The following is a 27,601-nucleotide window of genomic DNA, read 5'->3' as shown; positions in this document are numbered from 1 at the left end:
CACCCGGGCACAAGCCCTGCCCTATCCCTGTCCCCCACCTGGGCACGCACACGCCCTCCCCCAGGGCTAAGCACACGCCCTACCCTACCCTGTCCCCTACCTGGGCACAAGCCCTGCCCTATCCCTGTCCCCTACCCGCACACGCCCTGCCCTATCCCTGTCCCCCACCCGGGCACAAGCCCTGCCCTATCCCTGTCCCCCACCTGGGCACGCACACGCCCTCCCCCAGGGCTAAGCACACGCCCTACCCTACCCTGTCCCCTACCTGGGCACAAGCCCTGCCCTATACCTGTCCCCCGCCCGGGCACAAGCCCTGCCCTATCCCTGTCCCCCGCCCGGGCACGCACACGCCCTCCCCCAGGGCTAAGCACATGCTCTGCCCTACCCTGTCCCCCACCCGGACATGCGCCCTGCCCTGTCCCTGTCCCCCGCCCGGGCACACGCCCTGCCCTGTCCCTGTCCCCTACCCGCACACGCCCTGCCCTACCCTTATCCCCACACACACCCTGCACTGCAGCAGCCAGTCCTGTGGTGCCAGCTGCTCCAGCAACCGTGGCCTGAGCACTTGCCTTTGCAGCTCACCCGTCCTCAGACCATGCTGCGACGGCCCCAGCATGACCCCAGGGCCTGGGCCCCACACTGGCGCCTTGGCCAGGCCAGGCAGGCTCAGAGCTCTGCTGGACAGGTCACTGGGGGAAGGGAAGCTAACCGGGCCCAGGCCCCGCCTCCAAGCCACGCCCCTGCTGGCCCAGAGCACATGGAGGGCGGAGCCTAGTGCCCTGGGCCGCTGGCGGGCACCCCTGCCCAGGGACAGCGCTTAGGCAGCCGTGTCCGTAGCCCAGGGCACAGCCAGCACCACTCCCTGCGCGCCTGTCAGCACGAGGCACCTGCCTGCCGGCCGGCCGACCCCAGGTTGTATGCCTGGCTGACAGCCAGCGGCCCAGCCCGGCCCAGGAGGCCAGCGGCCCAGCCCGGCCCAGGAGGCCAGCGGCCCCGCCCCGCCCCACGGGGGCTGCGTTTGGCACTTACTGTAGCCCATCCCTTGTACGAAGTACTTGAAGGCTTCTGTCAGCTTTCCGGGCTGAGGAGACAAAAGCGAGTCGTTAACCGGCACCACTGGGCCAGGCTGGGGAAGGCGGGGCCAGACAGGCTCTCACCTGGACCACCTGGGGCAGCCCTCCACAGTCTGCCATCTGCAAGAGAGAAAGAGGGTTGGTAACACTGCCAGCCCCAGAGCCACCTGCAAGGGCCAGACTCCTCCCCCACCAGCCAGGCCCTTGCGCCCAGCTGAGCAGTGCCCAGGTGATGGGCAGAGGGGGCCTGAAGGGACACGTGACTCGTGCTGGCCCTGGCACAGGGGCCCAAGGAGCCCTGCGCTCCGGCTCTCGGTTGGCGCGTGTCCGTGTGACGCGGCGCAGTCCCCAGGCGGGAAGGCCGGGGGCGGATACCTTCAGGAGCGTGGTGATGGTGGGGTCCAGCCGGGAGTTACATTCAACCTACAAGCAAGGAGAGAAACCCACTGGCACCGCATGCACGCGGGCGAGAGCTCCAGAGCAGGGGGGCTGAGCTCCACGCCACACAGAGCTACGGCAAGGGCTGGGGCGCGCCCTCCCCTCGTGCCCACTCCCACCCTTCCTCGGGTGCTGCTTCTGCTGGCAGCGCGGCCGCTAGAGCTGGGGGCCTGGAGAGCGGCGGCTGCTGGCTGCCCCGCCCAGCCGCACCCACTCTATGGCAGCAGCGGGTCCTGCGGGTCCTCCCTGGTCCCCCGCCAAGGGATGTGCTAGCCGGCTCCCAGGGCACACAGCCGGGCCTCTGCCTTGGGGAAGCCCAGCAGCACTCCTGCCAGAGCAGTGCCGGACGGGCCCTTTGCAGCAGGCTGCGGTGGGCTGGTCCGCGAGGCGAGGCAGGGCGGAGCCCCCGTGTACATACCACAGCCTCCACGGCAGGCGCGCTGTCACCAACCACCAGCAAGGCAGGGCACCTGCGCAAAGCCAGCAGAGACGGGCGTTAGCGGCTGGGCCACCTGCCGTCTAGGCACAGCTCCATGGCTCCAGCTTCACCGCCTTCTCTTCAGATGCCTCTGGCCAGAGAGCCAGGGCTGGCGCGCCGCTACAGAAGCCTGTAGCGCCCCCCACGCGCGCCGCTGCCGCTGCCGCCGCCCCCTCCCCCACCGCTACAGAACCCTGCGGCGCCTCCCACACGCGCCGCTGCCGCCGCCCTTTCCCCCGCCACTACAGAACCCCGCGGCGCCTCCCACACGCGCCGCTGCGGCGGCCCTTTCCCCCGCCACTACAGAACCCCGCGGCGCCTCCCACACGCGCCGCTGCCGCCGCCCTTTCCCCCGCCACTACAGAACCCCGCGGTGCCTCCCACACGCGCCGCTGCCGCCGCCCTTTCCCCCGCCACTACAGAACCCTGTGGCGCCTCCCACACGCGCCGCTGCCGCCGCCCCCTCCCCCGCCGCTACAGAACCCCGCGGCACCTCCCACACGCGCCGCTGCCGCCGCCCCCTCCCCCACCGCTACAGAACCCTGCGGCGCCTCCCACACGCGCCGCTGCCGCCGCCCCCTCCCCCGCCGCTACAGAACCCCGCGGCGCCTCCCACACGCGCCGCTGCCGCCGCTCCCTCCCCCGCCACTACAGAACCCCGCGGCGCCTCCCACACGCGCCGCTGCCGCCGCCCTTTCCCCCGCCGCTACAGAACCCCGCGGCACCTCCCACACGCGCCGCTGCCGCCGCCCCCTCCCCCGCCGCTACAGAACCCTGCGGCACCTCCCACACGCGCCGCTGCCGCCGCCCTTTCCCCCGCCGCTACAGAACCCCACGGCACCTCCCACACGCGCCGCTGCCGCCGCCCCCTCCCCCGCCGCTACAGAACCCCACGGCACCTCCCACGCGCGCCGCTGCCACCGCCCTTTCCCCCGCCGCTACAGAACCCTGCGTCGCCTCCCACACGCGCCGCTACCGCCGCCCTTTCCCCCGCCACTACAGAACCCTGCGGCTCCTCCCACACGCGCCGCTGCCGCCGCCCCCTCCCCCGCCACTACAGAACCCCGCGGCGCCTCCCACACGCGCCGCTGCCGCCGCCCCCTCCCCCGCCACTACAGAACCCCGCGGCGCCTCCCACACGCGCCGCTGCGGCGGCCCTTTCCCCCGCCACTACAGAACCCCGCGGCGCCTCCCACACGCGCCGCTGCCGCCGCCCTTTCCCCCGCCACTACAGAACCCCGTGGCGCCTCCCACACGCGCCGCTGCCGCCGCCCCCTCCCCCGCCGCTACAGAACCCCGCGGCACCTCCCACACGCGCCGCTGCCGCCGCCCCCTCCCCCGCCACTACAGAACCCCGCGGCACCTCCCACACGCGCCGCTGCCGCCGCCCCCTCCCCCGCCACTACAGAACCCTGCGGCACCTCCCACACGCGCTGCTGCCGCCGCCCCCTCCCCCGCCACTACAGAACCCTGCGGCACCTCCCACACGCGCCGCTGCCGCCGCCCCCTCCCCCGCCACTACAGAACCCTGCGGCGCCTCCCACACGCGCCGCTACCGCCGCCCTTTCCCCCGCCACTACAGAACCCTGCGGCGCCCCCTGCATGCGCCGCCGCCTCTCCCCGTGCCGCTACAGAACCCTGCGGCGCCTCCCACACGTGCCGCTGCCGCCGCCCCTCCCCGCGCCGCTACGGAACCCTGCAGCGCTAGCGCCCCTGCTGTACACACTGACAGAGGCTGCTGGGCACAGCTGCCGCCCAGACACCGCCGCCTTTGCACTGCTTAGCCAGCAAACTCAGGAGTGCCCCGCCACGAGGGAAGGCCCACCTAGCACCGCTGGCTCTCGGCCTCCCTCCCCAGCTGCCCAGCACAGGCAGCATGGCTAGAGCCAATGGCCATCGGCAGCGTTGGGCTGCTCTAGCAGCCAGTGATCAAGGGAGCAGCAGGGTGCTGACTGGCCTGTGCCGAGACAGCTGGGCAGGCCCCCAAGAGCCACCTGCACTGGCTCTGAATAAAGAGGTCAAGGCCAGGGCGTCCAGGGCTATGCCCACCGCTCGCGAATGGGTGGAGGGATCTGGGGGCCTCGACGTGGTCACGCTCTCTCCAGGGCTGGCACTGCGCTGTGCCTGGAAATCGGCGAAACTCCCCCTCCCTGGGGGCCGGGCCCCTCTATGAAACTCCCCCTCCCTGGGGGCCGGGCCCCTTTACGAAACTCCCCCTCCCTGGGGGCTGGGCCCCTCTATGAAACTCCCCCTCCCTGGGGGCTGGGCCCCTCTATGAAACTCCCCCTCCCTGGGGGTCGGGCCCCTCTATGAAACTCCCCCTCCCTGGGGGCTGGGCCCCTTTACGAAACTCCCCCTCCCTTGGAGGTTGGGCTGGTCCCCTTTACGAAACTCACCAACTCTCATCCCTCAGGACAAGCACACACCACACACTGGCGCCCAGAGGGGCTCCTGCTACCAGCACCCTGGCCTGGGCGGCACAGCGGGTCCCGCAGAGGGAATTTCTCCTGTCTGCGAGGTCTGCAGGAGGGGACGCCAGCCCCGATGTCCTGGCCACTAAAACAAGTTCAGCTCCAACCACTGAAAGAAGCGGAGCAGTTGACACCTCCCAGAGCTGTGATCTCAGGCTAACAGCAGGGATCGCAGTTCTGCTGAGTTGCCTCGGGAGTGGTTCCCTCAACCCGAAGGCGGGAAGAGCTGGGGTTCTGTAAATGAAACCTTAGACTTTGTGCTTCCCTTGGATGAAAATTTACCAGCCAATTCTAATGTCTGCCGACCAGCATCGTAACCCTAGAACGCAGGGCGGGCAGAGCCCTCAGGAGTCGTCGAGTCCAGGCCCCTGCCCAGGGCCCGACAACTCGACAATCAGCCCAGCCAGGGCTTGGTCAAGCCGGGACGTAAACACCTCTAGGGACGGCGATTCCGCCCCTCCCCAGGGAACCCAGCCCCCCTCCCGCCCCCCCGGCCTGGGCAAACAAGGTCAGTGAACTCTCCGTTGGCCTCGGTCTCAGATTTTGCTCTAATACAGAAGCGAGTCAATTTGCAAATCCCCAAAAGGTAAGACCGACAAGTCTTTCATTGAAGCGGCTAAAGCAGCTCTTCCGAGCCCAGCGAGGCCAGGAGTGCTGAGAGCTTGGGAGGACCCGCCACGAAGGGCAATTCCTGCTGTCAGGGCAGCACCAGCACCTCGCCCTGGAGCCGCCTTGTGCTCCCACCACGCTGCCCTCTGGATTCAGATTTCTGCCCCGAGCTGCCGCTGCTGAACACTCTTCAGCATTCAGGCTCTTGGGGCTGGCGCGGAGAAGCGGCTCTCCCTGCTGACCGACGCCGCGGGAAGGGGAAGTGCTGGTCTTCCCGCAGCCACTTACTTGAATGTCTTTGCTGTGTTTTCATCGGCGCCCAGAACCGGGCGCTGAATGTCCAGGTCTCTGCGGCTGGAAGACAAAGCAGAAGAGCACCCCAGGTCATCTGGACGTGGCAGAGCCAGTGGCTTCTGTCTGCAGGGGCCATGGCCAGGAGCGCCCGGCCTCCCGAGCGGAGCCCAGAGCCCAGAGCCCAGAGTGAGGAGGGTCACGCTCAGGAATTCGCGAGCCACGTCTGCCAAGGCCGCTCGATGCCCCACACTGCTTGCAGTCAGAAAACAGGGCCGGGCCCGCAAGCCTCCGAAACAACGGCTCAGAGCAGGGCCCGGGCAGCTCACTTGGCGCACACTTCCAGGGCAGGAGGGAAACCAAGCGGTGGGAGGTGGGGTGGAGGCTCTGAGCACAGCGCACGGGGCGCTTAGCCGCTGTCTGCACGAGGCGGGTCTGGGGAAGGCGGCGGAGGCAACAGCAAATCACCAGGTCCAGGAGTCCAGGGCCGTGCGCACAGAGAGCGAGGCTGGGAGAGTCACTGCAGACGAGGAACTTCAAGGCCCCTTGGACTGAACCGTTCTCTCCCCGTGTCACATTTGCTCCAGCGCAGCGCGCACCCCGTGAGGCACAGGGCCCGAGGGCAGCTCGGAGATGGACATCCCGCCCCGGCACAGCCCTGTACCTGTTATAGGAGGCAAGGAACAGCTGCAGGTTCTCCGGGTTAATGTCCTGTGCAATGTGCAGTCTGTAGGTCTGGATCAGGTCCAGGTTAGCCTGCAGCTCCTCCTGCGGGGGCGGGGAGGGGGAGAAGATACTGAGCGCTGCTTTGTACGAGCAAGCGTCTCCAAACGACACCCCCGAGCGTCAGGATCCGCCAAACAATCCCGCCCACGAGACGCCCCGCAAAGGCCAAACCCCAAGCCCTGCTCTGGGCCGACCCTCAGGTTGGCCGAGCCGTTTCCAGCAGCACCAGCCCAGAGGAGAGGCCAGAGGCCTTCCTGAACGGGACTCCACTGCCCTGCAAAGAGACGCCCACTGCGGCAGCTGCCGCCAAGCCAAGGGCTGCTACTTGCTCTAAACCTTGTAGCTCAAAGGCAGACACGACCCCTTCGACTAGTGCTATATGCAGAGAAGCATCGCGCCCGCCCCCCGGCACCTCTGCACCCGCCCAGGTGGGGAGCATCGCGCCCGCCCCCCGGCACCTCTGCGCCCGCCCCCCGGCACCTCTGCGCCCGCCCAGGTGGGGAGCATCGCGCCCGCCCCCCGGCACCTCTGCGCCCGCCCAGGTGGGGAGCATCGCGCCCGCTCCCCCGGCACCTCTGCGCCCGCCCAGGTGGGGAGCATCGCGCCCGCTCCCCCGGCACCTCTGCGCCCACCCCCCGGCACCTCTGCGCCCGCCCAGGTGGGGAGCATCGCGCCCGCCCCCCGGCACCTCTGCACCCGCCCAGGTGGGGAGCATCGCGCCCGCCCCCCGGCACCTCTGCGCCCGCCCAGGTGGGGAGCATCGCGCCCGCTCCCCCGGCACCTCTGCGCCCGCCCCCCCGGCACCTCTGCGCCCGCCCAGATGGGGAGCATCGCGCCCGCTCCCCCGGCACCTCTGCGCCCGCCCAGATGGGGAGCATCGCGCCCGCTCCCCCGGCACCTCTGCGCCCGCCCAGATGGGGAGCATCGCGCCCGCTCCCCCGGCACCTCTGCGCCCGCCCAGATGGGGAGCATTGCGCCCGCTCCCCCGGCACCTCTGTGCCCGCCCAGATGGGGAGCATTGCGCCCACCCCCCGGCACCTCTGCGCCTGCCCAGGTGGGGAGCATCGCGCCTGCCCCCCTGGCACCTCTGCACCTGCTCCCCGGCACCTCTGCGCCCACCCCCCTGGCACCTCTGCGCCAGCCTGGGTGGGGAGCATTGCGCCCGCCCCCCCGGCACCTCTGCGCCCACCCCCCTGGCACCTCTGCGCCAGCCCAGGTGGGGAGCATCATGCCCGCTCCCCCGGCACCTCTGCGCCTGCTGGGCGTGGGAAGGCCCCTCCCCCACAGCTGTGCCACCAACGTCCATGTGGCCTGGGGGGTGGTGTCCCTGGCCTGGCAGAATTCCTTCTCCTCCACGCGGGCACTGCCGGCAGCGCAGAGGAGCCCTGACTGCGAGATGGCCGCAGGCGGGGAGGAGAGACAGCAGCGAGGTGGGGCAGTGAGTAGTGGACTGAGGGGTGAAGAGCAGCGCGTCTGCTAAAGCGACCGACGGGCTCGTGCGTCAGCAGCTCCTACCAGCCCCGACATACTCCCTGGAAACCTGCATCGGCAGAGCCACCTCTGCGGGAACCCGGACGTTCCTCACACCCCTCGCTAGTGGGGAATTCGGGGGAGGGAGCGGCAGGACAGCAAAGGAGCAGGTGCAAGCGGTGCCCTTGGAGCAGGCTTGCTTTGGAAGTGGAACGGCTTCATCTTAACTCTGCCTCTAAGGGAGCCCTGACCCTCTGCCTGCTCCTCCCATGGCTCTCCCGCTTCCTCCGCAAGGTCACTGCTCTTCCAAGCAGTCCAATTTTCCCTGTAATAGTGTCTCCAGCTCCACGTGTTGTCCCAGGCCAGGAAAGCCGTTTCCCACCCTGAACAGGCTGCTGGTAAAGGCCTCTCCTGGATCACTGGCTCCCTGAAGCATTCCTGCAAAAGCCTGGGCAAGGGATGGCCTCAAACATTAAACATCTGAGCTCTGCCCAAAGGCACAGCTGCTCCCTGGGACGCTCCCAGGCAATGAGAGCACAGCCAGCTTCCTCGGTGCCGACGCTCCCCAAAGCCAGAGGGGCCTGCCTGCAGCAGGAGCACCGAGGAAAGAGCTATGAGAAGAGTCTTGTTCTGAAAACCAGTTTGTACTGGTGGCCTACGGGGAAGCTGCTGCTTCCCGAGAACTTCTACAAGCCTGGAGGGCACCAGGGCCGGAAGACTGGCATCCGCACATGCCGCACCACCCGCCCTTCCGTTCCCCTGTGCAGACGGGGGAAGGGCTCGTGTAGGAAACCAGCAGTCTGTCCACACTGCACGGCCTCGCCCCATGGGGAAAATGGAGCAAGAGGGCTGGGCAGGCGTGTTGCTCAAGTGCCAGCTCAAGGCTGCAGGGCTGCCCAGGAGAGCCCTTGGCACCACGTGTGGCACAGAGAGATCTCAGGGTCTGACACACAGCTGTGTCCAAAATGCAAGGCCCACACTTTGCCTGGCATGGCCAACTCTGCAGCCTGCCAGTTCCTTACCTGCCCAAAATGGTGAGCCAGGACAATGTCCACGATGTTGGTTGTCCAGCCAGAAAACTGAGAAGGAACAAAAATGTCTCATGCAACTGGCACCCTGGGCAGCGTGGTGCCGAAGGGGGAGACCCTGCAAAGGCCACAGGCTGGGGCGGGCAGCAGAGGCTGGCGCTTTGGTGCCTGTCGCAGAAGCATTCAGAACACAGCTCCTTGGGGCAGGTCACCGGCACCCCAGAAACCCTCCGTGCTGGGCCCGAGTGCAGTGCTGACTGCTGGGTCTCCCAGCCAAGCACGCCCAATCCCAGCCTGCTTCCCCCGAGAGCGCGGCCTCAGGGCCTGCATGGGGCGGTCTGTGGCACAGCCGGGGGGTCTCACCTTGGCTGCGGCCCAATCCATCCAGCCTCTTGCGCATGGATCCACATTGATAAGCACGAGCCCCTCCACCAGGTCGGGGTGATTCAGCTGCAAAGAGAGACACAGCGTGAGGGCCCCAGGAGGCGCCGAGCCAGCAAGGGACGAGGATCCTCATGGACAGTTCTCCCAGAGCTGGGGCAGCAGCCTCGCCCTGGTCTATTGGGCAGGACAACCCAAGGGACTGTCTAGGGCAGCCAAGCAGGCAGAGATTCTGGGGCCGCACCCTGCCTGGAGGCTCCTTGGGCAGGCCCCGGCCCAGGGACAGGCCAGCACCCAAAATTCCCCGCAGGGCCCGTTTCTTTACAGCTGCCTCGAGCCGTTTCAGTTTGCACCCACGCACAGGAGGCAAGAAGATGGATCGAGCCTGGCATGGGACTCGGGTGCCTCTGCCCCCACATCCCCGCCGTGCTAAAACCACCAGAGGTCCATTTTCTGGAACAGCCATGGCCACGCTAGAGCCTGCACCCAGAGCGCTTGGCACAGGGTGCAAGAACATCCGTCCAGCTGTGTGCTCCGAGCCTGCAGCGACAGCGCTCACTCCCAGCACTGCACTGCGCCGTACCGTGCTCCACATCTGACCTGCAGCTTTGGGAAGTGAGATTTCTCTTTCCAGCACGGGCCTTGCTCCCAGGAGCTGACAGACAAAGCCGCCAGCCAGACGGGGGAGCACAGGGAAGCGACCGGACGATGCCACGCACCATGCCAGGCTGTGCTTGCAGCTCACCCCAGCCAGCCCACTGGCAGCGCCACGAGCATTGTCAGGAGGGGGACGAAGCGGGCGCACCAGTTAGTTTTGCTGATGTTTACAGGGGAAACCATGAGGGTGCTTGTTGAAACGTTCAGCGGGCAATGCAGGCCGGTGTAATGGGCACACTGGAAGAGCATCAACGTTTTGATACGGAATGAGAGAATCAGGTGGGGATAGGCCAGGAAAGGCCTTAGTGACGATAAGCAGCTTACTTTTGCTGTGACAGAGATGGGGGCCCTCGCGGGGGGAGGCAGACGGAGCGGGGGGGGAGGCAGAGCGAGCGGGGGCCCTCGCAGGGGGAGGGGTAACAGGGTCAAAGCAATAAACTAGGCAAACGATCTTTGCTGCAGCATTGGGAGTGGCTCTCAGCGGGCCACGGCTGCATCTGTTCACCCAAGGGGGGTGTCGCAGGCCGGCAGAAGGTGCAGTTCCACACGGACTCCTTTGGAACCAGACGTGTGCACTCCGGGAGCAGCAGGGAGAGATTCAGCAAGCTCGGGAAGCCGTTCCGGTGCTCGTGGAAGTCCATGCACGGAGGCGGACCTTCGAAAGAACCGCCCCAGGCAGCCGCCACCCCACAGCGGTTGTAACTCTGAGGTACGCAAACGGCTCCGAGCTTGGGCGGGGGGATTCAGTCGCAGGGAAGGACAAGGAAGAGCACTGTCTTGGAAACGTGATGGAGAAGGGATCTGCCAGACGCACAGCAGGCCTGGCTGTGAGGCCCTAGGAGAAGCCCGAGTCAGAGGTTGCTCGGGCTCCAGGCCCGAGGCGGTGGCGTGCGCAGGGAGCAGCATGGAAGGGCTGAGCAGGAAGGGGCGGAGCTGGGTTTCAGCTGGGTGGAGCATGAGTCCCTAAGAGACTCCAGCAGAGAGGTGGGTGGGTCTGTTTGCAGAGGAGTCGCGAGGACAAGGCCAGGCCTCTGTGGCCTCCCTCCCGTGAAGGAAGCGATGGGCAGCAGGAGCATCTTCGGTTGGATCCGCGGGGGAGAGCCTCGAGGGGCGGGGAGAGCAGCAGGCGAGCCCAGAGCCGCGGCGCCGAGGGAGGCCAGGCTTTCTGGAGGGGTACGGCTGACGGGCGCCCTGGTTCTGAGGCTTGGCTGAGTGGTGGCCCCTGAGAGCACGTGGAGAGAGCGGTGTCAGCGGCCTGTGAAGGGCAGAGGGGCTGGCGTGGCAGCAGAGGCACTCCGGACACCGATGCAGGCAGCGCCTGCCGTTAAGGAGAAGGAAGGCTGCCCAGAGGGATTCTCGGCAGTGTGGGGGCAAAGGGGTGTGTGACACGAGGTGAAGAGCGGAGGGCCAGATGGCTTCTCCGCATGGCCTGATGCCGCAAGGGAGGGCCCCTTAGCGGTGGCTTGGGAGCCCGTGGCAGTGGGGTGAGGTTCTGCAGAACAGCCTTGCTGCGCCTCCCCCACCGCCACGGACAGCACTCACAGGTGGGCCCCAAGCAGTGGGGGGAACCTCACTAGCCCCGCCCCCACAAACCCCTCAAGTTCACTCGTGAAGTGAGCTAGGCTTTCTGCCCCCGCTTGCCAGGCTGGTCCAGCCCCTGCCTCTTGCGATGGCTGGAAACCTTCGCCTCATTGCTACTCTGAGCTTACGGATGGCCAGTGTCCTTGTGCTACCATTGGCTCTGAGCTTCAGCGACTCCGCCTCCTCCCCGGGTCTACCCCTCGGCATCTAGCGCGCCTCAGCCTTGGCTCTGCTAGGCTACACAAGCCAAGCACCCCCTCCCCCGCCCATTCCGGGGCCCTTCGCTCTGCAGCCTGGGACCCTGCAATTGCCCAAAGGCGAGTCTGGCGAAGTCTGAGCATGCCCCGCTTTGTTCACCGATCCTTATGGGCCAGGTTTCTAACCCCTTCCTTGGTCCCGTGGGCTCTCTGCAGTCCACCCAGCCTAGTGGCCCCCACGTCTTCCACACCACTGCGGTGACTCGCTGCTCCACTGGGAGGAGAAGCAGAGGCAAACGTCCAAAAACCCCCAATTGCTGGCAGAGCAGAGAGCTGAAGAACACTGCAGAGCACGGTGGGCTCCAAGAGATGCCTTAACCGTGGGGAGCGCAGCTGGGCAGCTAGTGCCAAGCGCATCGTGGCAGACAAGGACCCAGAGACTCCTTAATCAACGGTGGCAGCCAACTTTTCCCCTCCCGGGCTCGAAGCCCGGCTCCCCTCTCGCTCCCTCTGGCTCGGAGGGTGGGTCCTGGGGCGCCCTCCTCTCACACAGCAGGTTTGCATCAGGTCCCTGTGGTCTCTCACTGGCTGGCCACACAGACCACGTCTCTGTTCGTGGGTTCAGGGCCTTCGTGGGCGACCCTGGCAGGGTCCGTTTTCACGTCAGCCTTTTGATCAGATCCCCTTCCAGCACTGGCTGGCCACGCTGCAAGCCCTGCCTCTCTGCCCAGGCCCTGCAAAGAGGCAGGAAGTGAGGGGAGGGGGAAAAGCTACTTACTGCAAACCTGCTGAGGATGTACGCCCCAGCGCCAACGCCAATCCCAACGATGCTCCTCAGGCTGAAACAGACACAGTCAGAAAAGACACTCACTCCCGCTCCGGATCCCTGCCCCAGCCAGGCCTCACAGCAGCTCGCCTGCGCTGAAGGCTTGTCCCTGCAGTCGCGCAGGGGGGCGTGGCGAACGCGTCGCCCACAGAGCCCCTCTGTCCCACGGCTGCGTGGGCCACTGGCAGGGTGGGGTGGGGTGGGGGGAGCCCACCAGGAGCGCAAACTCACCTCAGGTGGGTGAGAACAGCAGGCAGCATTTCCGCCAGCTCATCCATGCTAGGGTAGCGGTACCTGAAACCCACAGCAGGGGCTGGAGTTAGCGCAGCAGAGCGACCCGGACCCCCCTCACGAGGGCCTTCCACGTGCCAGGCCCGTTCCATCGGCGCCGGCTGCCCCATCATCTGTGTTGGCAGGGATCCCGGCAGCGCGGCCCCAGGCTGGGGGCCAGAGAGCTACGGCAGCGGGCTCTGCGGGGACCGGCAGCACCTCCTCCAGCACTGCTAAGAGCCACGCAAGTCTCCCTCTGCTCAAAGGGCAGAGCTCCTGCCGGCTGGACTGATCCCGCCACGGCACCTGCCTCTGCTGCGGGGCACCCCATTTGGAGGGAGCAGCATCCTGGAGGGAGCTCCGCGAAGGGGCTTCTGAGAGTTCTTACCCACTTGGGAAAGGGGGCGCTCCCTCCTGCTGGCCGGGGGCATCCACGTGGCACACAGCGAAGTGCTGGGTAACCTCCTGCATGTCCTCGAAGTTAAAGAATGCATTGAAACAGGATTTGTCTGCAAGAAGAAACACCCCGTGAGCCTTGGGGTCTGCCCCCACCCCGGCAGAGCCGCCCGCCGCCACTGCCCCCACCCCGGCACTGCCCCCACCCCGGCAGAGCCGCCCGCCGCCACTGCCCCCACCCCGGCACCGCCCCCACCCCGGCACAGCCGCCCGCCGCCACTGCCCCCACCCCGGCACCGCCCCCACCCCGGCACAGCCGCCCGCCGCCACTGCCCCCACCCCGGCACCACCCCGACCCCGGCACAGCCGCCCGCCGCCACTGCCCCCACCCCGCCACAGCCGCCCGCCGGCACTGCCCCCACCCCGGCAGAGCCGCCCGCCGCCACTGCCCCCACCCCGGCACAGCCGCCCGCCGCCACTGCCCCCACCCCGGCACCGCCACTGCCCCCACCCCGGCACAGCCGCCCGCCGCCACTGCCCCCACCCCGGCACCGCCCCGGCCCCGACCCCGGCACAGCCGCCCGCCGCCACTGCCCCCACCCCGGCACCGGCCCGACCCCGGCACAGCCGCCCGCCGCCACTGCCCCCACCCCGGCACCGCCCCGACCCCGGCACAGCCGCCCGCCGCCACTGCCCCCACCCCGGCACAGCCCCGACCCCGGCACAGCCGCCCGCCGCCACTGCCCCCACCCCGGCACAGCCCCGACCCCGGCACAGCCGCCCGCCGCCACTGCCCCAACCCCGCACAGCCGTCCGCCACCACTGCCCCCACCCCGGCACCGCCCCGACCCCAGCACAGCCCCAACCCCGCACAGCCGTCTGCCCCCACCCCGGCACCGCCCCGACCCCGGCACAGCCGCCCGCCGGCACTGCCCCCACCCCGGCACCGCCCCGACCCCGGCACAGCCGCCCGCCGGCACTGCCCCCACCCCGGCACCGCCCCGACCCCGGCACAGCCGCCCTCCGGCACTGCCCCCACCCCGGCACCGCCCCGACCCCGGCACAGCCGCCCGCCGACACAGCCCCCACCCCGGCACTGCCACAACCCTGGCACAGCCACCCACCAGCACCGCCTCGACCCCGACACAGCTGCACACCGGCACTGCCCCCACCCCGGCAACGCCGCAACCCTAGCACAGCCGCCCACCGGCACTGTGCCGGGGTCGGTGCCGGGGTGGGGGCGGTACCGGTGGGCGGCTGTGCCGGGGTCGGTGCCGGGGTGGGGGCAGCCGCCCACCGGTACCGCCCCGACCGCGACAGCTGCTCGCCGGCACTGCCCCCACCCCGGCACTGCCCCGACCCTGGCACAGCCACCCACCGGCTCCGCCCCAACCCCGACACAGCTGCTCACTGGCACTGCTCCCACCCCGGCACCGCCCCCACCCCGGCACAGCTGCCCACCGGCACCGCCCCCACACCGACACAGTTGCTCGCCGGCACCGCCCCAACCCCGGCACCGCCCCGAACCCGGTACGGCCGCCCGCCGGCACTGCCTCAACCCCGGCACAGCCACCCACAGTCACCGCCCCGACCCCGACACAGCTGGTCGCCGCCACTGCCCCCACCCCGGCAACGCCCCAACCCCGGCACAGCCGCCCGCCGGCACTGCCCCCACCCCGGCACCGCCCCAACCCCGGCACAGCCGCCCAGCGGCACTGCGCCCACCCTGGCACCGCCCCGACCCTGGCACAGCCGCCCACCGGCACCGCCCAGACCGCGACACGGCTGCTCGCCGGCACCGCCCCCACCCCGGCCCTGCCGCCCGCCAGCACTGCCCCCACCCCGCACCGCCCGACCCCGGCACAGCCGCCCGGCGGCACTGCAACCACCCCGGCACCGCCCCCACCCCGGCACAGCTGCTCGCCGGCACTGCCCCCACCCCGGCACCGCCCCAACACGGGTAAAGCCGCCCGCCGGCACTGCCCCGACCCCAGCACAGCCGCCCGCCGGCACGGCCCCCACCCCAGCACTACCCCGACCCTGGCACAGCCACCCACCGGCACCGGCCCGACCTCGACACAGCTGGTCGCCGGCACTGCCCCCACCCCAGCACCGTCCCGACCCCGGCACAGCCACCCACCGGCACTGCCCCGACGCAGACAGCTGCCTCAACCCCAACATAGCTGCCCGCTGGTACTGCCCCGACCCCGGCACAGCTGCCACTGCAACCACCCCGGCACCGCCCCGACCCCGGCACAGCCGCCCGCCGGCACTGCCCCCACCCCGGCACCGCCCCGACCCCGGCACAGCCGCCCGCCGGCACTGCCCCCACCCCGGCACCGCCCCGACACCGGCACAGCCGCCCGCCGACACAGCCCCCACCCCGGCACCGCCCCAACCCCGACACAGCTGCTCTCCGGCACCGCCCCCACCCCAGCACCACCCCGCCCCGCCACAGCCGCCCGCCGCCACTGCAGCCACCCCGGCACCACCCCGACCCCGGCACAGCCGCCCGCCGGCACCGCCGCCCGCCGGCACCGCCCCCACCCCGGCACCGCCCCCACCCCGGCACAGCCGCCCGCCGGCACTGCCCCCACCCCGGCACTGCCACAACCCTGGCACAGCCACCCACCAGCACCGCCTCGACCCCGACACAGCTGCACACCGGCACTGCCCCCACCCCGGCAACGCCGCAACCCTAGCACAGCCGCCCACCGGCACTGTGCCGGGGTCGGTGCCGGGGTGGGGGCGGTACCGGTGGGCGGCTGTGCCGGGGTCGGTGCCGGGGTGGGGGCAGCCGCCCACCGGTACCGCCCCGACCGCGACAGCTGCTCGCCGGCACTGCCCCCACCCCGGCACTGCCCCGACCCTGGCACAGCCACCCACCGGCTCCGCCCCAACCCCGACACAGCTGCTCACTGGCACTGCTCCCACCCCGGCACCGCCCCCACCCCGGCACAGCTGCCCACCGGCACCGCCCCCACACCGACACAGTTGCTCGCCGGCACCGCCCCAACCCCGGCACCGCCCCGAACCCGGTACGGCCGCCCGCCGGCACTGCCTCAACCCCGGCACAGCCACCCACAGTCACCGCCCCGACCCCGACACAGCTGGTCGCCGCCACTGCCCCCACCCCGGCAACGCCCCAACCCCGGCACAGCCGCCCGCCGGCACTGCCCCCACCCCGGCACCGCCCCAACCCCGGCACAGCCGCCCAGCGGCACTGCGCCCACCCTGGCACCGCCCCGACCCTGGCACAGCCGCCCACCGGCACCGCCCAGACCGCGACACGGCTGCTCGCCGGCACCGCCCCCACCCCGGCCCTGCCGCCCGCCAGCACTGCCCCCACCCCGCACCGCCCGACCCCGGCACAGCCGCCCGGCGGCACTGCAACCACCCCGGCACCGCCCCCACCCCGGCACAGCTGCTCGCCGGCACTGCCCCCACCCCGGCACCGCCCCAACACGGGTAAAGCCGCCCGCCGGCACTGCCCCGACCCCAGCACAGCCGCCCGCCGGCACGGCCCCCACCCCAGCACTACCCCGACCCTGGCACAGCCACCCACCGGCACCGGCCCGACCTCGACACAGCTGGTCGCCGGCACTGCCCCCACCCCAGCACCGTCCCGACCCCGGCACAGCCACCCACCGGCACTGCCCCGACGCAGACAGCTGCCTCAACCCCAACATAGCTGCCCGCTGGTACTGCCCCGACCCCGGCACAGCTGCCACTGCAACCACCCCGGCACCGCCCCGACCCCGGCTCAGCCGCCCGCTGGCACTGCTCCACCCCGCACCGTCCCGACCCCGGCACAGCCACCCACCAGCACCGCCCCGACCCCGACACAGCTGCTCGCCAGCACTGCCCCCACCCTGGTACCGCCCCGCCGCCGGCACAGCCGCCCGCCGGCACTGCAACCACCCCGGCACCGCCCCGCCCCAGACGCCCGCCGCCACTGCCCCCACCCTGGCACCGCCCCGCCCCGGCACAGCCGCCCGCCGCCACTGCAGCCACCCCGGCACCGCCCCGACTCCGGCACAGCCGCCCGCCGGCACTGCCCCTACCCCGGCACTGCCCCAACCCTGGCACAGCCACCCACCAGCACCACCCCCACCCTGGCACAGCTGCCCGCTGCCACTGCAACCACCCCGGCACCGCCCCAACCCCGGCACAGCCGCCCGCAGGCACTGCCCCCACCCCGGCACCGCCCCGACCCCAGCACAGCCGCCCGCCGGCACTGTCCCTACCCCGGCACTGCCCCAACCCTGGCACAGCCACCCACCAGCACCACCCTGACCCCGACACAGCTGCTCGCCGCCACTGCCCCCACCCCGGCACAGCCACCCACCGGCACAGCCGCCCGCAGGCACTGCCCCCACCCCGGCACCGCCCCGACCCCAGCACAGCCGCCCGCCGGCACTGTCCCTACCCCGGCACTGCCCCAACCCTGGCACAGCCACCCACCAGCACCACCCCGACCCCGACACAGCTGCTCGCCGGCACCGCCCCGACCCCTACACAGCCGCCCGCCGGCTCCGCTCCCACCCCGGCACCGCCCCGACCCCGGCACAGCCGCCCGCTGCCACTGCAACCACCCCGGCACCGCCCAGACCCCGGCACAGCCGCCCGCTGCCACTGCAACCACCCCGGCACCGCCCCGACCCAGCGGCTCGCCGTCACTGCCCCCACTCCGGCACCGCTCTGACCCCGGCACAGCCGCCCGCCCGCACTGCCCCCACCCCGGCACCGCCCCGACCCTGGCACAGCCACCCACCAGCACCGCCCCGACCCCGACACAGCTGCTCACCGCCACTGCGCCCACCCCGGCACCGCTCCGACCCCGGCTCAGCCGCCCGCCAGCACTGCCCCGACCCCTGCACAGCCGCCCGCCGGCACCGCCCCGACCCCTGCACAGCCGCCCGCCGGCACCGCCCCGACCCCTGCACAGCCGCCCGCCGGCTCCGCTCCCACCCCGGCACCGCCCCGACCCCGGCACAGCCGCCCGCTGCCACTGCAACCACCCCGGCACCGCCCCGACCCAGCTGCTCGCCGTCACTGCCCCCACCCCGGCACCGCTCTGACCCCGGCACAGCCGCCCGCCCGCACTGCCCCCACCCCGGCACCGCCCCGACCCTGGCACAGCCACCCACCAGCACCGCCCCGACCCCGACACAGCTGCTCACCGCCACTGCGCCCACCCCGGCACCGCTCCGACCCCGGCTCAGCCGCCCGCCAGCACTGCCCCGACCCCTGCACAGCCGCCCGCCGGCACCGCCCCGACCCCTGCACAGCCGCCCGCCGGCACCGCCCCGACCCCTGCACAGCCGCCCGCCGGCACCGATCCCACCCCGGCACCGCCCCGACCACGGCACAGCCGCCCGCTGCCACTGCAACCACCCCGGCACCGCCCCGACCCAGCTGCTCGCCGTCACTGCCCCCACCCCGGCACCGCCCCGACCCTGGCACAGCCACCCACCAGCACCGCCCCGACCCCGACACAGCTGCTCACCGCCACTGCCCCCACCCCGGCACCGCTCCGACCCTGGCACAGCTGCTCGCCGCCACTGCGCCCACCCCGGCACCGCTCCGACCCCGGCTCAGCCGCCTGCCGGCACTGCCCCGACCCTGGCACAGCCACCCACCAGCACCGCCCCGACTCCGGCACAGCTGCCCGCCGGCACTGCAACCACCCCGGCACCGCCCCGACCGCGGCACAGCCGGCCGCCGGCACTGCCCCCACCCCGGCACCGCTCCAACCCCGGCACAGCCGCCCGGCGGCAATGCCCCCACCCTGGCACCGCCCCGACCCCGACACAGCTGCTCGCCGGCACCGCTCCAACCCCGGCACAGCCGCCCGGCGGCAATGCCCCCACCCCGGCACCACCCCGACCCCGACACAGCTGCTCGCCGGCACCGCCCCCACCCCGGCACAGCCGCCCGCCAGCACTGCCCCGACCCCGACCCTGGCACGGCTGCCTGCCGGCACCGCCCCCACCCCGAACCCGGCACGGCCGCCCGCCGGCACCGCCTCAACCCCAACATAGCTGCCCGCTGGCACTGCCCCCACCCCGGCACAGCCGCCCGTCGGCACCGCCCCGACCCTGGCACAGCTGTCTGCTGGCACCGCCCCCACCCCGAACCCGGCACAGCTGCCCGCCGGCACCGCCCCCACCCCGGCACCGCCTCGAACCCGGCACTGCCAGCTGCCGGCACTGCCCCCACACTGGCACCGCCCCGACCCTGGCACAGCTGCCCGCCGGCACCACCCCCAACCCCAGCATGGCCATCTGCTGGCACCGGTTACTAAGTAAACCAGTTACTAAGCCATGAAAGGACCTTCCCTCTTATCCCATGACAACTTACTTTGCTTAAAACCCTTTGGTAAAAAGCCCCGTCAAAGGCTTTCTGGAAATCTAAGTACACTGTGTCCCACTGCCCTCCCTTGTCCTCATGCTTTTGGACCCCTCAGAGTATTCTAGTAGATTTCCCTTTGTAGAAAGCTGTGTTGGCTTGTCCCCCCACAAATCATGTTCATCTGATACTTTTGTTCTTAATAATACAGCTTTAACCAGTTTGCCCAGTACTGAAGTTAGATTTACTGGCCTGTAATTGCCAGGATCACCTGTAGGGCCCTTTTAAAGAACTGGCATCCCATTAGCTATTCTCCAGTCACGTGGTTCAGAAGATGGTTTAAAGGGTAAGTTACTGTAGCCAGTAGGGCTCCGGGAGGGGCTCCTTCCCCTCTGGGTCAGCAGGAGGCCACTCCACCCCACTACACCCTGCTTAGTCTCTTGTGGGGAATTAGTTGTGGCTTTCGGCTTATGGGGCAGTTCGCCGTCTCACACAGCCGTCAGGGGCGCCCAAGGCCCGGTTCAGGGCAGGGCGGCAGGGAAACGGTTCTGGGCCCAAGGCCCGGTTCAGGGCAGGGCGGCAGGCAAACGGTTCTGGGCCCAAGGCCCGGTTCAGGGCAGGGCGGCAGGGAAACGGTTCTGGGCCCAAGGCCCGGTTCAGGGCCGGGCGGCAGGCAAACGGTTCTGGGCCCAAGGCCCGGTTCAGGGCCGGGCGGCAGGCAAACGGTTCTGGGCCCAAGGCCCGGTTCAGGGCAGGGCGGCAGGCAAACGGTTCTGGGCCCAAGGCCCGGTTCAGGGCCGGGCGTCAGGGAAACGGTTCTGGGCCCAAGGCCCGGTTCAGGGCCGGGCGTCAGGGAAACGGTTCTGGGCCCAAGGCCCGGTTCAGGGCGGGGCGTCAGGGAAACGGTTCTGGGCCCAAGGCCCGGTTCAGGGCCGGGCGTCAGGGAAACGGTTCTGGGCCCAAGGCCCGGTTCAGGGCCGGGCGTCAGGGAAACGGTTCTGGGCCCAAGGCCCGGTTCAGGGCCGGGCGGCAGGGAAACGGTTCTGGGCCCAAGGCCCGGTTCAGGGCCGGGCGTCAGGGAAACGGTTCTGGGCCCAAGGCCCGGTTCAGGGCCGGGCGGCAGGGAAACGGTTCTGGGCCCAAGGCCCGGTTCAGGGCCGGGCGGCAGGGAAACGGTTCTGGGCCCAAGGCCCGGTTCAGGGCCGGGCGGCAGGGAAACGGTTCTGGGCCCAAGGCCCGGTTCAGGGCCGGGCGGCAGGGAAACGGTTCTGGGCCCAAGGCCAGGTTCAGGGCGGGGCGGCAGGCAAACGGTTCTGGGCCCAAGGCCCGGTTCAGGGCGGGGCGGCAGGCAAACGGTTCTGGGCCCAAGGCCCGGTTCAGGGCGGGGCGGCAGGCAAACGGTTCTGGGCCCAAGGCCCGGTTCAGGGCGGGGCGGCAGGGAAACGGTTCTGGGCCCAAGGCCCGGTTCAGGGCCGGGCGGCAGGGAAACGGTTCTGGGCCCAAGGCCCGGTTCAGGGCCGGGCGGCAGGGAAACGGTTCTGGGCCCAAGGCCCGGTTCAGGGCGGGGCGGCAGGCAAACGGTTCTGGGCCCAAGGCCCGGTTCAGGGCGGGGCGGCAGGCAAACGGTTCTGGGCCCAAGGCCCGGTTCAGGGAGGGGCGGCAGGGAAATGGTTCTGGGCCCAAGGCCCAGTTCAGGGCGGGGCGGCAGGGAAACGGTTCTGGGCCCAAGGCCCGGTTCAGGGCCGGGCGTCAGGGAAACGGTTCTGGGCCCAAGGCCCGGTTCAGGGCCGGGCGTCAGGGAAACGGTTCTGGGCCCAAGGCCCGGTTCAGGGCCGGGCGTCAGGGAAACGGTTCTGGGCCCAAGGCCCGGTTCAGGGCCGGGCGGCAGGGAAACGGTTCTGGGCCCAAGGCCCGGTTCAGGGCGGGGCGGCAGGGAAACGGTTCTGGGCCCAAGGCCCGGTTCAGGGCGGGGCGGCAGGGAAACGGTTCTGGGCCCAAGGCCCGGTTCAGGGCCGGGCGGCAGGCAAACGGTTCTGGGCCCAAGGCCCGGTTCAGGGCCGGGCGGCAGGGAAATGGTTCTGGGCCCAAGGCCCGGTTCAGGGCCGGGCGTCAGGGAAACGGTTCTGGGCCCAAGGCCCGGTTCAGGGCCGGGCGTCAGGGAAATGGTTCTGGGCCCAAGGCCCGGTTCAGGGCGGGGCGTCAGGGAAACGGTTCTGGGCCCAAGGCCCGGTTCAGGGCCGGGCGGCAGGGAAACGGTTCTGGGCCCAAGGCCCGGTTCAGGGCCGGGCGTCAGGGAAACGGTTCTGGGCCCAAGGCCCGGTTCAGGGCCGGGCGTCAGGGAAACGGTTCTGGGCCCAAGGCCCGTTTCAGGGCAGGGCGTCAGGCAAAGAAACAGATGAATAGTTCTCAAGTCCTGTCGCTACAAAGCCAGTCGGTCCCTCTTCCTCATGCAGGGGTCCAGCAGGTTCCGGCTGCTGGTCAGGGATAGCCGAGGGGGGAGACGGCCATCCAAGAGTGGGAGCAGGGGGGCGCAAGCCCACCCCCTGCACTGCATCCCAGTCCAGGGCCCTAGTAGCAGCAGAGCAGTCTGCCACTGGGTCAGCAGGGATCCGTACCACAACACGCTGACCTGGTTCTGGCCCAGCCAAATGGTGGTCAGCTACCCTGGGCTCTTTCCACACTCCCTCTGGGCTGTACCTGGGCCCCGTGCAGGCTCTCTGGGCTCCGGCGCTCTGGAATCTCTGGCCAGGTGAGCAGTCTCATAGACTTTAAGGTCAGCAGGGACCATTGTGATCATCTAGTCTGACCCCCTGCACAGCGCCGGCAACAGAATCTCACCCACCCCTCCTCGAATAATCCTCTCACCTATATCTCAGATATTGAAGCCTTCAAATAGTTTGAAGACCCCAAGATGCAGAGAATCCTCCAGCTGTGATCTGTGCCCCATGCTACAGAGGAAGGCGAAAAACCTCCAGGGCCTCTGCCAATCTACCCTGGAGGAAAATTCCTTCCCGACCCCAAATATGGCGATCAGCTAAACCCTGAGCATGTGGGCAAGACTCACCAGCCAGACACCCAGAAAGTTCTCTATAGTAACTCCTATCATCCCTCCATTGACCTATTTCCCACTGATAATGAATGGTCAATTAGTTACCAAGATCATGTTATCTCATCAAACCATCCCCTTCATAAACCCATCTAGTTTAATCTTGAAGCCAGATAGATCTTTTGCCCCCACTACTTCCCTTGGAAGGCCGTTCCAGAACCTCACTCCTCTAATGGTTAGAAACCTTCGTCTAATCTCAAGTCTAAACTTCCTACTAGCCAGCTTATATCCATTTGTTCTTGTGTCCACATTGGTATTAAACTTAAATAATTCCTCTCCCTCCCTGGTATTTATCCCTCTAATATTTACGGAGAGCAATCATGTCCCCCCTCAGCCTTCTTTTGGTTAAGGTAAACAAGCCAAGCTCCTTGAGCCTCCTTTCATAAGACAGGTTTTCCATTCCTCGGATCACCCAACGGAGGCAGGCGGGAGAGGGAGCCAGTCCTTGGAGCAAGAGGACTTACGGTTGAGGCCAATATCGTGGTAGGTGAGGATGACCGGGCGGTTCCCCTTCGGGGTGCCCCGCAGGGTGACATGGATGACCCCGGACGCTGTCTCGATGTCATGCTCCTGCAGAGAGAAGACAAGAGCTTCACTGCGGGGTCACAGCTGGGTGCAGACTGGGTCTGACAGCCCCAGCGAGGACGGGGCGCCCGAGGAAGGAGTCTGGCTACGTGTCCTGGGTGCTCTCCTGTTCCCATAGGGACGACTCACACTGGCAAAGCCCTGTGCGGCTCTCAGCTCCTGGAAGACGTAGCCCACCCTCGTGATTGCCTAGCACAGGGTACCCTGCCCTACTTCACCGCGCGGCAGACCACAGTGAGCGGGCAGGGAAGACATTTCCATGACAGGCAGTGGGGACAATGGCCTGGGAACAGGCAGTTTGAATGTTAAGGTCCCTTTTTGGTCACGTGCTGGCACAAGGCTAGAAATTAAGAGACTACGACAGCGTCTCCCCAGACGTAGCACCCTCCCGACAGAGACTGCTGCCTGGCACATTCCCAGGAGCGCTGGCCCCCCACCTCAGAGCAGTGACACCAAGGAGCAGAGATGTGCCTGCTGGCTTCCTGGCACCAAAGCCAAGGCGTGTCCTGGAGGCAGCCACAAGCCAGCTCTCCCGAGACAAACGCCCTGCCAACGGCCCCGCCAGGCGTCAGGGCCAGCGACCTGAAAGCAGCGCTAGGATTCCACTGCATGCACGACCCGTCGTGGGGAAGGCAGAACGGCAGCCCCAGGGCATGCGCTCTGACCTCAGGCCAGCCAGCTCCTGGCACGGGGTAAGCCACTGCCCCGGTGACCAGCCCCTGCGACCAAGGCGGTGTAGAACGCGATGAAAGCCTGGTGCCAACAGCAGCACAGGGCGCCCCCCGGAGTTCCATTTTAGGCACAAGTGACATATTCAGAAGGGCTCCTCCTAGGGGAAGCGCAGCATGTGCCAGCAGCAGCACGAGGAACGATGCGACAGCCAAGGACGTGGCCTAAGCTTCCTCCAGCTTTGAAACGCAACAGGCAAGCAGCCAGCCCATGGACTCTGAACACAGCCACACTGTGCGCCCGGCCCCGGCCGCGCCCCTCACACCCGACCCCAGCCCAGCTGCACAGCGCAATAGCGCCTCTCCAAGGGCTGGGACTAACCCCGCCACAGCTCTGACGTGGTGCGCGAAGCCCAAAGCTGGTGACAAGTGCCGAAAGCCAAGACCCGTTTCCTAGGGATGGCAGAGGGATGCCAACGCCGGCGAGCTGAGCTGTACATTAACAGCAGCCCGCGGGCTAGTAGGGTCAAATGGCGGCTACACGGGGATCCTGCCCACTGGCATGCACAAAGGCAAGCGGAAAGCTTTGCCACACCACACCGGGTCCTGCGGTGCGCAGCCGGAGAACCAGCATGGCCCACCAAAGGTGGGAGTTGGCTCTGTGGTGCTAAGAGCTGTCTAGCCATGGCTACAGTGCCTTCGCGCAAGGGCTTGCTCCTTTCTCGCCTGGGGAACGACACTGGCCCACGTGTGGAGACAGAAGAGGAAACGCTGCTCTAGATCCCAGCTCTGAACTCAAGAGTGCCCGGTGCTGCCACGCCACAAGGAGCAAGGCCAACGTCCCGCTGCCTTACGCACGCACGCCCAGGGCGAGGCATGCAGCACTGGCTTGCGCAGCCACCTGCTGAACCGAAAAGGGGCGAGTTACGCTGGACTGGACAGGAAGGCTGCAATCAGGGCTTGCCGGTTCCAACTGACACCATGACTAGCAAGTGCCGGGAGACGCGAATCCCCCTCACAACTACAATCCAAATAGGAGTAATGGTCCAGGTCTGCTCAGTTAGCCCTTTGCAAGTGCAGGGCAGCAGGACTTCAGTGGGTCGTGTCTGCACCAGGCCTGGTAACCGCGCCGGCCGTTACCTGCTCTCTGTGCGTGGGACGGGCCCGGCCGGCCGCTCGCTCCTTACCTGGCAGTCGAAGTCCTGGAAGTTCTGAGCAGCGTTCTGTCAACGAGAAAGAGCAGGCGGCCGTCAGCACGGCCCCCAGCACAATCGACCGACCAGCTGTCAACCACGAGGCAAGGAGCCCTGGGCCTGCACTCGGGCACAGCAGCTTGGATTTGCTGCTTTCGAGGCCAGCGTGGCACCAGCGTGGACACCACAGAGAGGGCCCAGCTGGCTCTGCAGAGAATCCTTAGACAGGCACTACTGCAGGCAAGCACGTGGCTCAGCCAGGTAGCCAAGCGAAGGCCTGGTTTGCTCTCCTGGGCAGGCGTGCAAGCCGCCCCTCCTGCAGTTAACACAGCTGTGCTGGCAGCACAATCTCGCGGCTCTGCCCGGCGCAGGCAGGGTGCAAAGTACCGCCCGCCCCCGGGGCCGCACGGTGTGCAGAGAGCACAGGGCTCCCATAGCTGCCTGGTTTCAGCGGCGTGTGGAAAGCAGGGAGCCTGCCTGCCTGAGGGTCCCACTGGCCTGCTGTCCGGGGGCCACCTAGGCAAGCGCCCCCCAGCCAGAGCCTGCCTCTGGCTCCCTACTCCAACCCTCTGCTCCCCTCCTGTACACTCAGACCCCAAACCCTGCGTCCATACCCCTCCCACATCCTCTCCCCAATCCCCTTCCCAGCTCAGGCCAGATCCCTGCACCCCTCCAGGCTACCTCGACTAGTCACATGGAATTTAACATCCCGAGTCTGGGCTGGATATTAGGAAAACCATTTCACCCGGGAGGTGGTGGAACCTGCCCCCCCTGCAGGCTGGGCCTGGCAACGCCGGGGTCTTGCTTTGACAAGATGACTCCTGACGTCCCTTCCAGTGCTAATGGCTACAAATCCCGGAGCTCTCTACTGCCCTGTTGGGGGCAGGCCGTGGCAGGACCACACGGCCTCTCACAGGGGCCTCCACCCGTTCATCTGAAGCAGGTTCCCACTAGGACTTTGCTCCCGTGAGCAGAGCTGTGTCTTGTGCACCAGTATTGAGGGCGCGAGCGCTTGCTGGGACGGGCACCACCGCGGCACCCACGTTCTTAAGAAATGTAAATATCTTATCAACCCCTCCCCTTCCCTCTGCTGCCGTGTCTCCACCCCCTCTCGTCCCCCCGTCTGCTCCCCTGGTGCCTGCTGCCCCCCCACCCCTCACTCTCCTCTGCAGTCCTGGCTCCCGCCCTGCTCACTGCCCTCAGCCCTTTGGGGAACTACCCCCCTCCCCATCCTCTCTGACCCCTGCACCCGCCCTTCCCTTCCCCCTGTGCCCACCCCTCCTCAAGCCCCCTCCCTTTCCTCTCTCCTAGCACCTCCCTCTACCCACCTGCCCTGCCTCTCCCCTCTGCTGCCTGTCCCTCCCCTCCACGTATCTGCCCGTCTGCTTCACCCCCACAATCCCCTGGCACCTGCACCTTCCCTTACCCCTGCACCCTCCTGGTGCCTCCCCCTTCCCTCCCGACACCTGCCCCCCGTGCCCTCTTCCTCCCTGCTGCCCACCCCCTCACCACCCTCTGCCCCAGTTCGCCTCACGCCCCTCTCCACCCTCACACACGACTTGCTCCATCCCCTGCTTTCCTCGTGCCCATCCCTCCTTTCACCCCTCTTCTCTGGGCACCCACTGCTCCCCTCTCCTCTTCCTCCCTCTTGCCCCCATTGCCCCTCCCCTCTGCCCCTCTCCTCTCCTAGCCTCACCCTGTCCCCTCCCCTTTGCACTTCCACTGACACCTTCCCTTTTCCTCATTGTCTCCTTCCCCACCTGGCATTTCCTCCACCTTGCCCCTTGGATCCTTCCCCTTTCTTCTCCTGCCCGGGCCCCCTCTTCTCCCCTTAGCACAAGCCCTTTTCTCTCCCACCCTTCTCCTTGGAAGGTGAGGGAAGGGGAAGGGGGAGAACTACCTTCCTGACACCTGCACCCCTCAATCCCCTCATGACCGTGTGGCAGGCGGCTGCCCTTTGTGCTGGGACTGGAACTGGGGCTGCAGTGCTATTTTTAATATCCTGGTCCAGGAACAGCTGCACCATCGCCTGGCACCAGTCCTGGCACATGGGCAGCTGCCCGCCACACGGTCCTGCCCCAGGAGCAGCTGGAGCTGAGGCTGCATGGTGGTTTCTGGGGCCGGGACCACGGTACTAAAAATAGCACCACAGCCCCAGCTCCAGTCCCAGCACATGGAGCGGGGCTATGTGGAAGGTGGCTGCCCCATGTGCAGGGACCGCGGTGCTATTTTTAGTACTGTAGCCCTGGCTCCAGCTGCAGCCCACGCTGGCTGCAGCTCCAGTCCTGGCGGGTGGGGGGGGCTGAAACTAGGGCCAGGGTCAGGTGGTAGCTCCTGGGGGGGGCAGCCACCTGCCACACGGCCCCGCCCTGGAGCCACTGCGCAGCTCTGCTAAGGAGGTGGACCGGACTCAATTGTTGGTGCGTGCTTGCAGAGGCGTGCACCGTAGAGGGGTCTGTCGTCACAGGCTGTCAGCACATGCTGGAAGGGACCATTCAGGAGCTAGTCCACAAAAGAAATGACCTCATCCACCACGTGTGTCATATCCTGAGACCAACACGGCTAAAGCAGCACTGGCTACAACAGGCAGGTAATGAAGTCATGGCCCCACACGGCAGAGAACCCGGTACCCCAATCATTTCTGGCACAAGGATGGCCCTGCTAGAGATCTCTTACCACGCCGGGTTTTAGTGAGGTCACCTGCCGCACCAATTTCCACCCCCCCCCTTCACGACTTCATGGCACTGGCTGCATCCCATTGGCAGAGCTGGCTAGGATCCCTCATCAGAGCCTAGTAAGCTAGTTC

At 68.4% G+C, this 27,601-nt stretch overlaps 1 protein-coding gene across 3 annotated transcripts in view; it reads right to left on the bottom strand.

The window, feature by feature from the left end:
- Nucleotides 1–27,601, bottom strand: part of NDRG3 (NDRG family member 3) — a 52,526-nt gene that overhangs the window by 2,629 nt on the left and 22,296 nt on the right. For all 3 annotated transcript variants that reach the window (XM_075900763.1, XM_075900765.1, XM_075900764.1), the window contains 13 exons: nt 24,790–24,825; nt 22,814–22,919; nt 12,885–13,005; nt 12,458–12,520; nt 12,179–12,239; nt 8,948–9,034; nt 8,579–8,635; nt 6,025–6,128; nt 5,358–5,423; nt 1,930–1,981; nt 1,449–1,496; nt 1,158–1,193; nt 1,030–1,081 (listed from right to left, as the gene is read on the bottom strand). In XM_075900763.1, coding sequence (XP_075756878.1) covers nt 1,030–1,081; nt 1,158–1,193; nt 1,449–1,496; nt 1,930–1,981; nt 5,358–5,423; nt 6,025–6,128; nt 8,579–8,635; nt 8,948–9,034; nt 12,179–12,239; nt 12,458–12,520; nt 12,885–13,005; nt 22,814–22,919; nt 24,790–24,825 — 889 coding nt within the window. The remainder of the gene's footprint in view (nt 1–1,029; nt 1,082–1,157; nt 1,194–1,448; nt 1,497–1,929; nt 1,982–5,357; nt 5,424–6,024; nt 6,129–8,578; nt 8,636–8,947; nt 9,035–12,178; nt 12,240–12,457; nt 12,521–12,884; nt 13,006–22,813; nt 22,920–24,789; nt 24,826–27,601) is intronic.

Source organism: Pelodiscus sinensis, chromosome 18 (assembly GCF_049634645.1).
Source record: "Pelodiscus sinensis isolate JC-2024 chromosome 18, ASM4963464v1, whole genome shotgun sequence".
NCBI lineage: Eukaryota > Metazoa > Chordata > Testudines > Trionychidae > Pelodiscus > Pelodiscus sinensis.
This window is presented reverse-complemented; position numbering and strand designations above follow the sequence as displayed.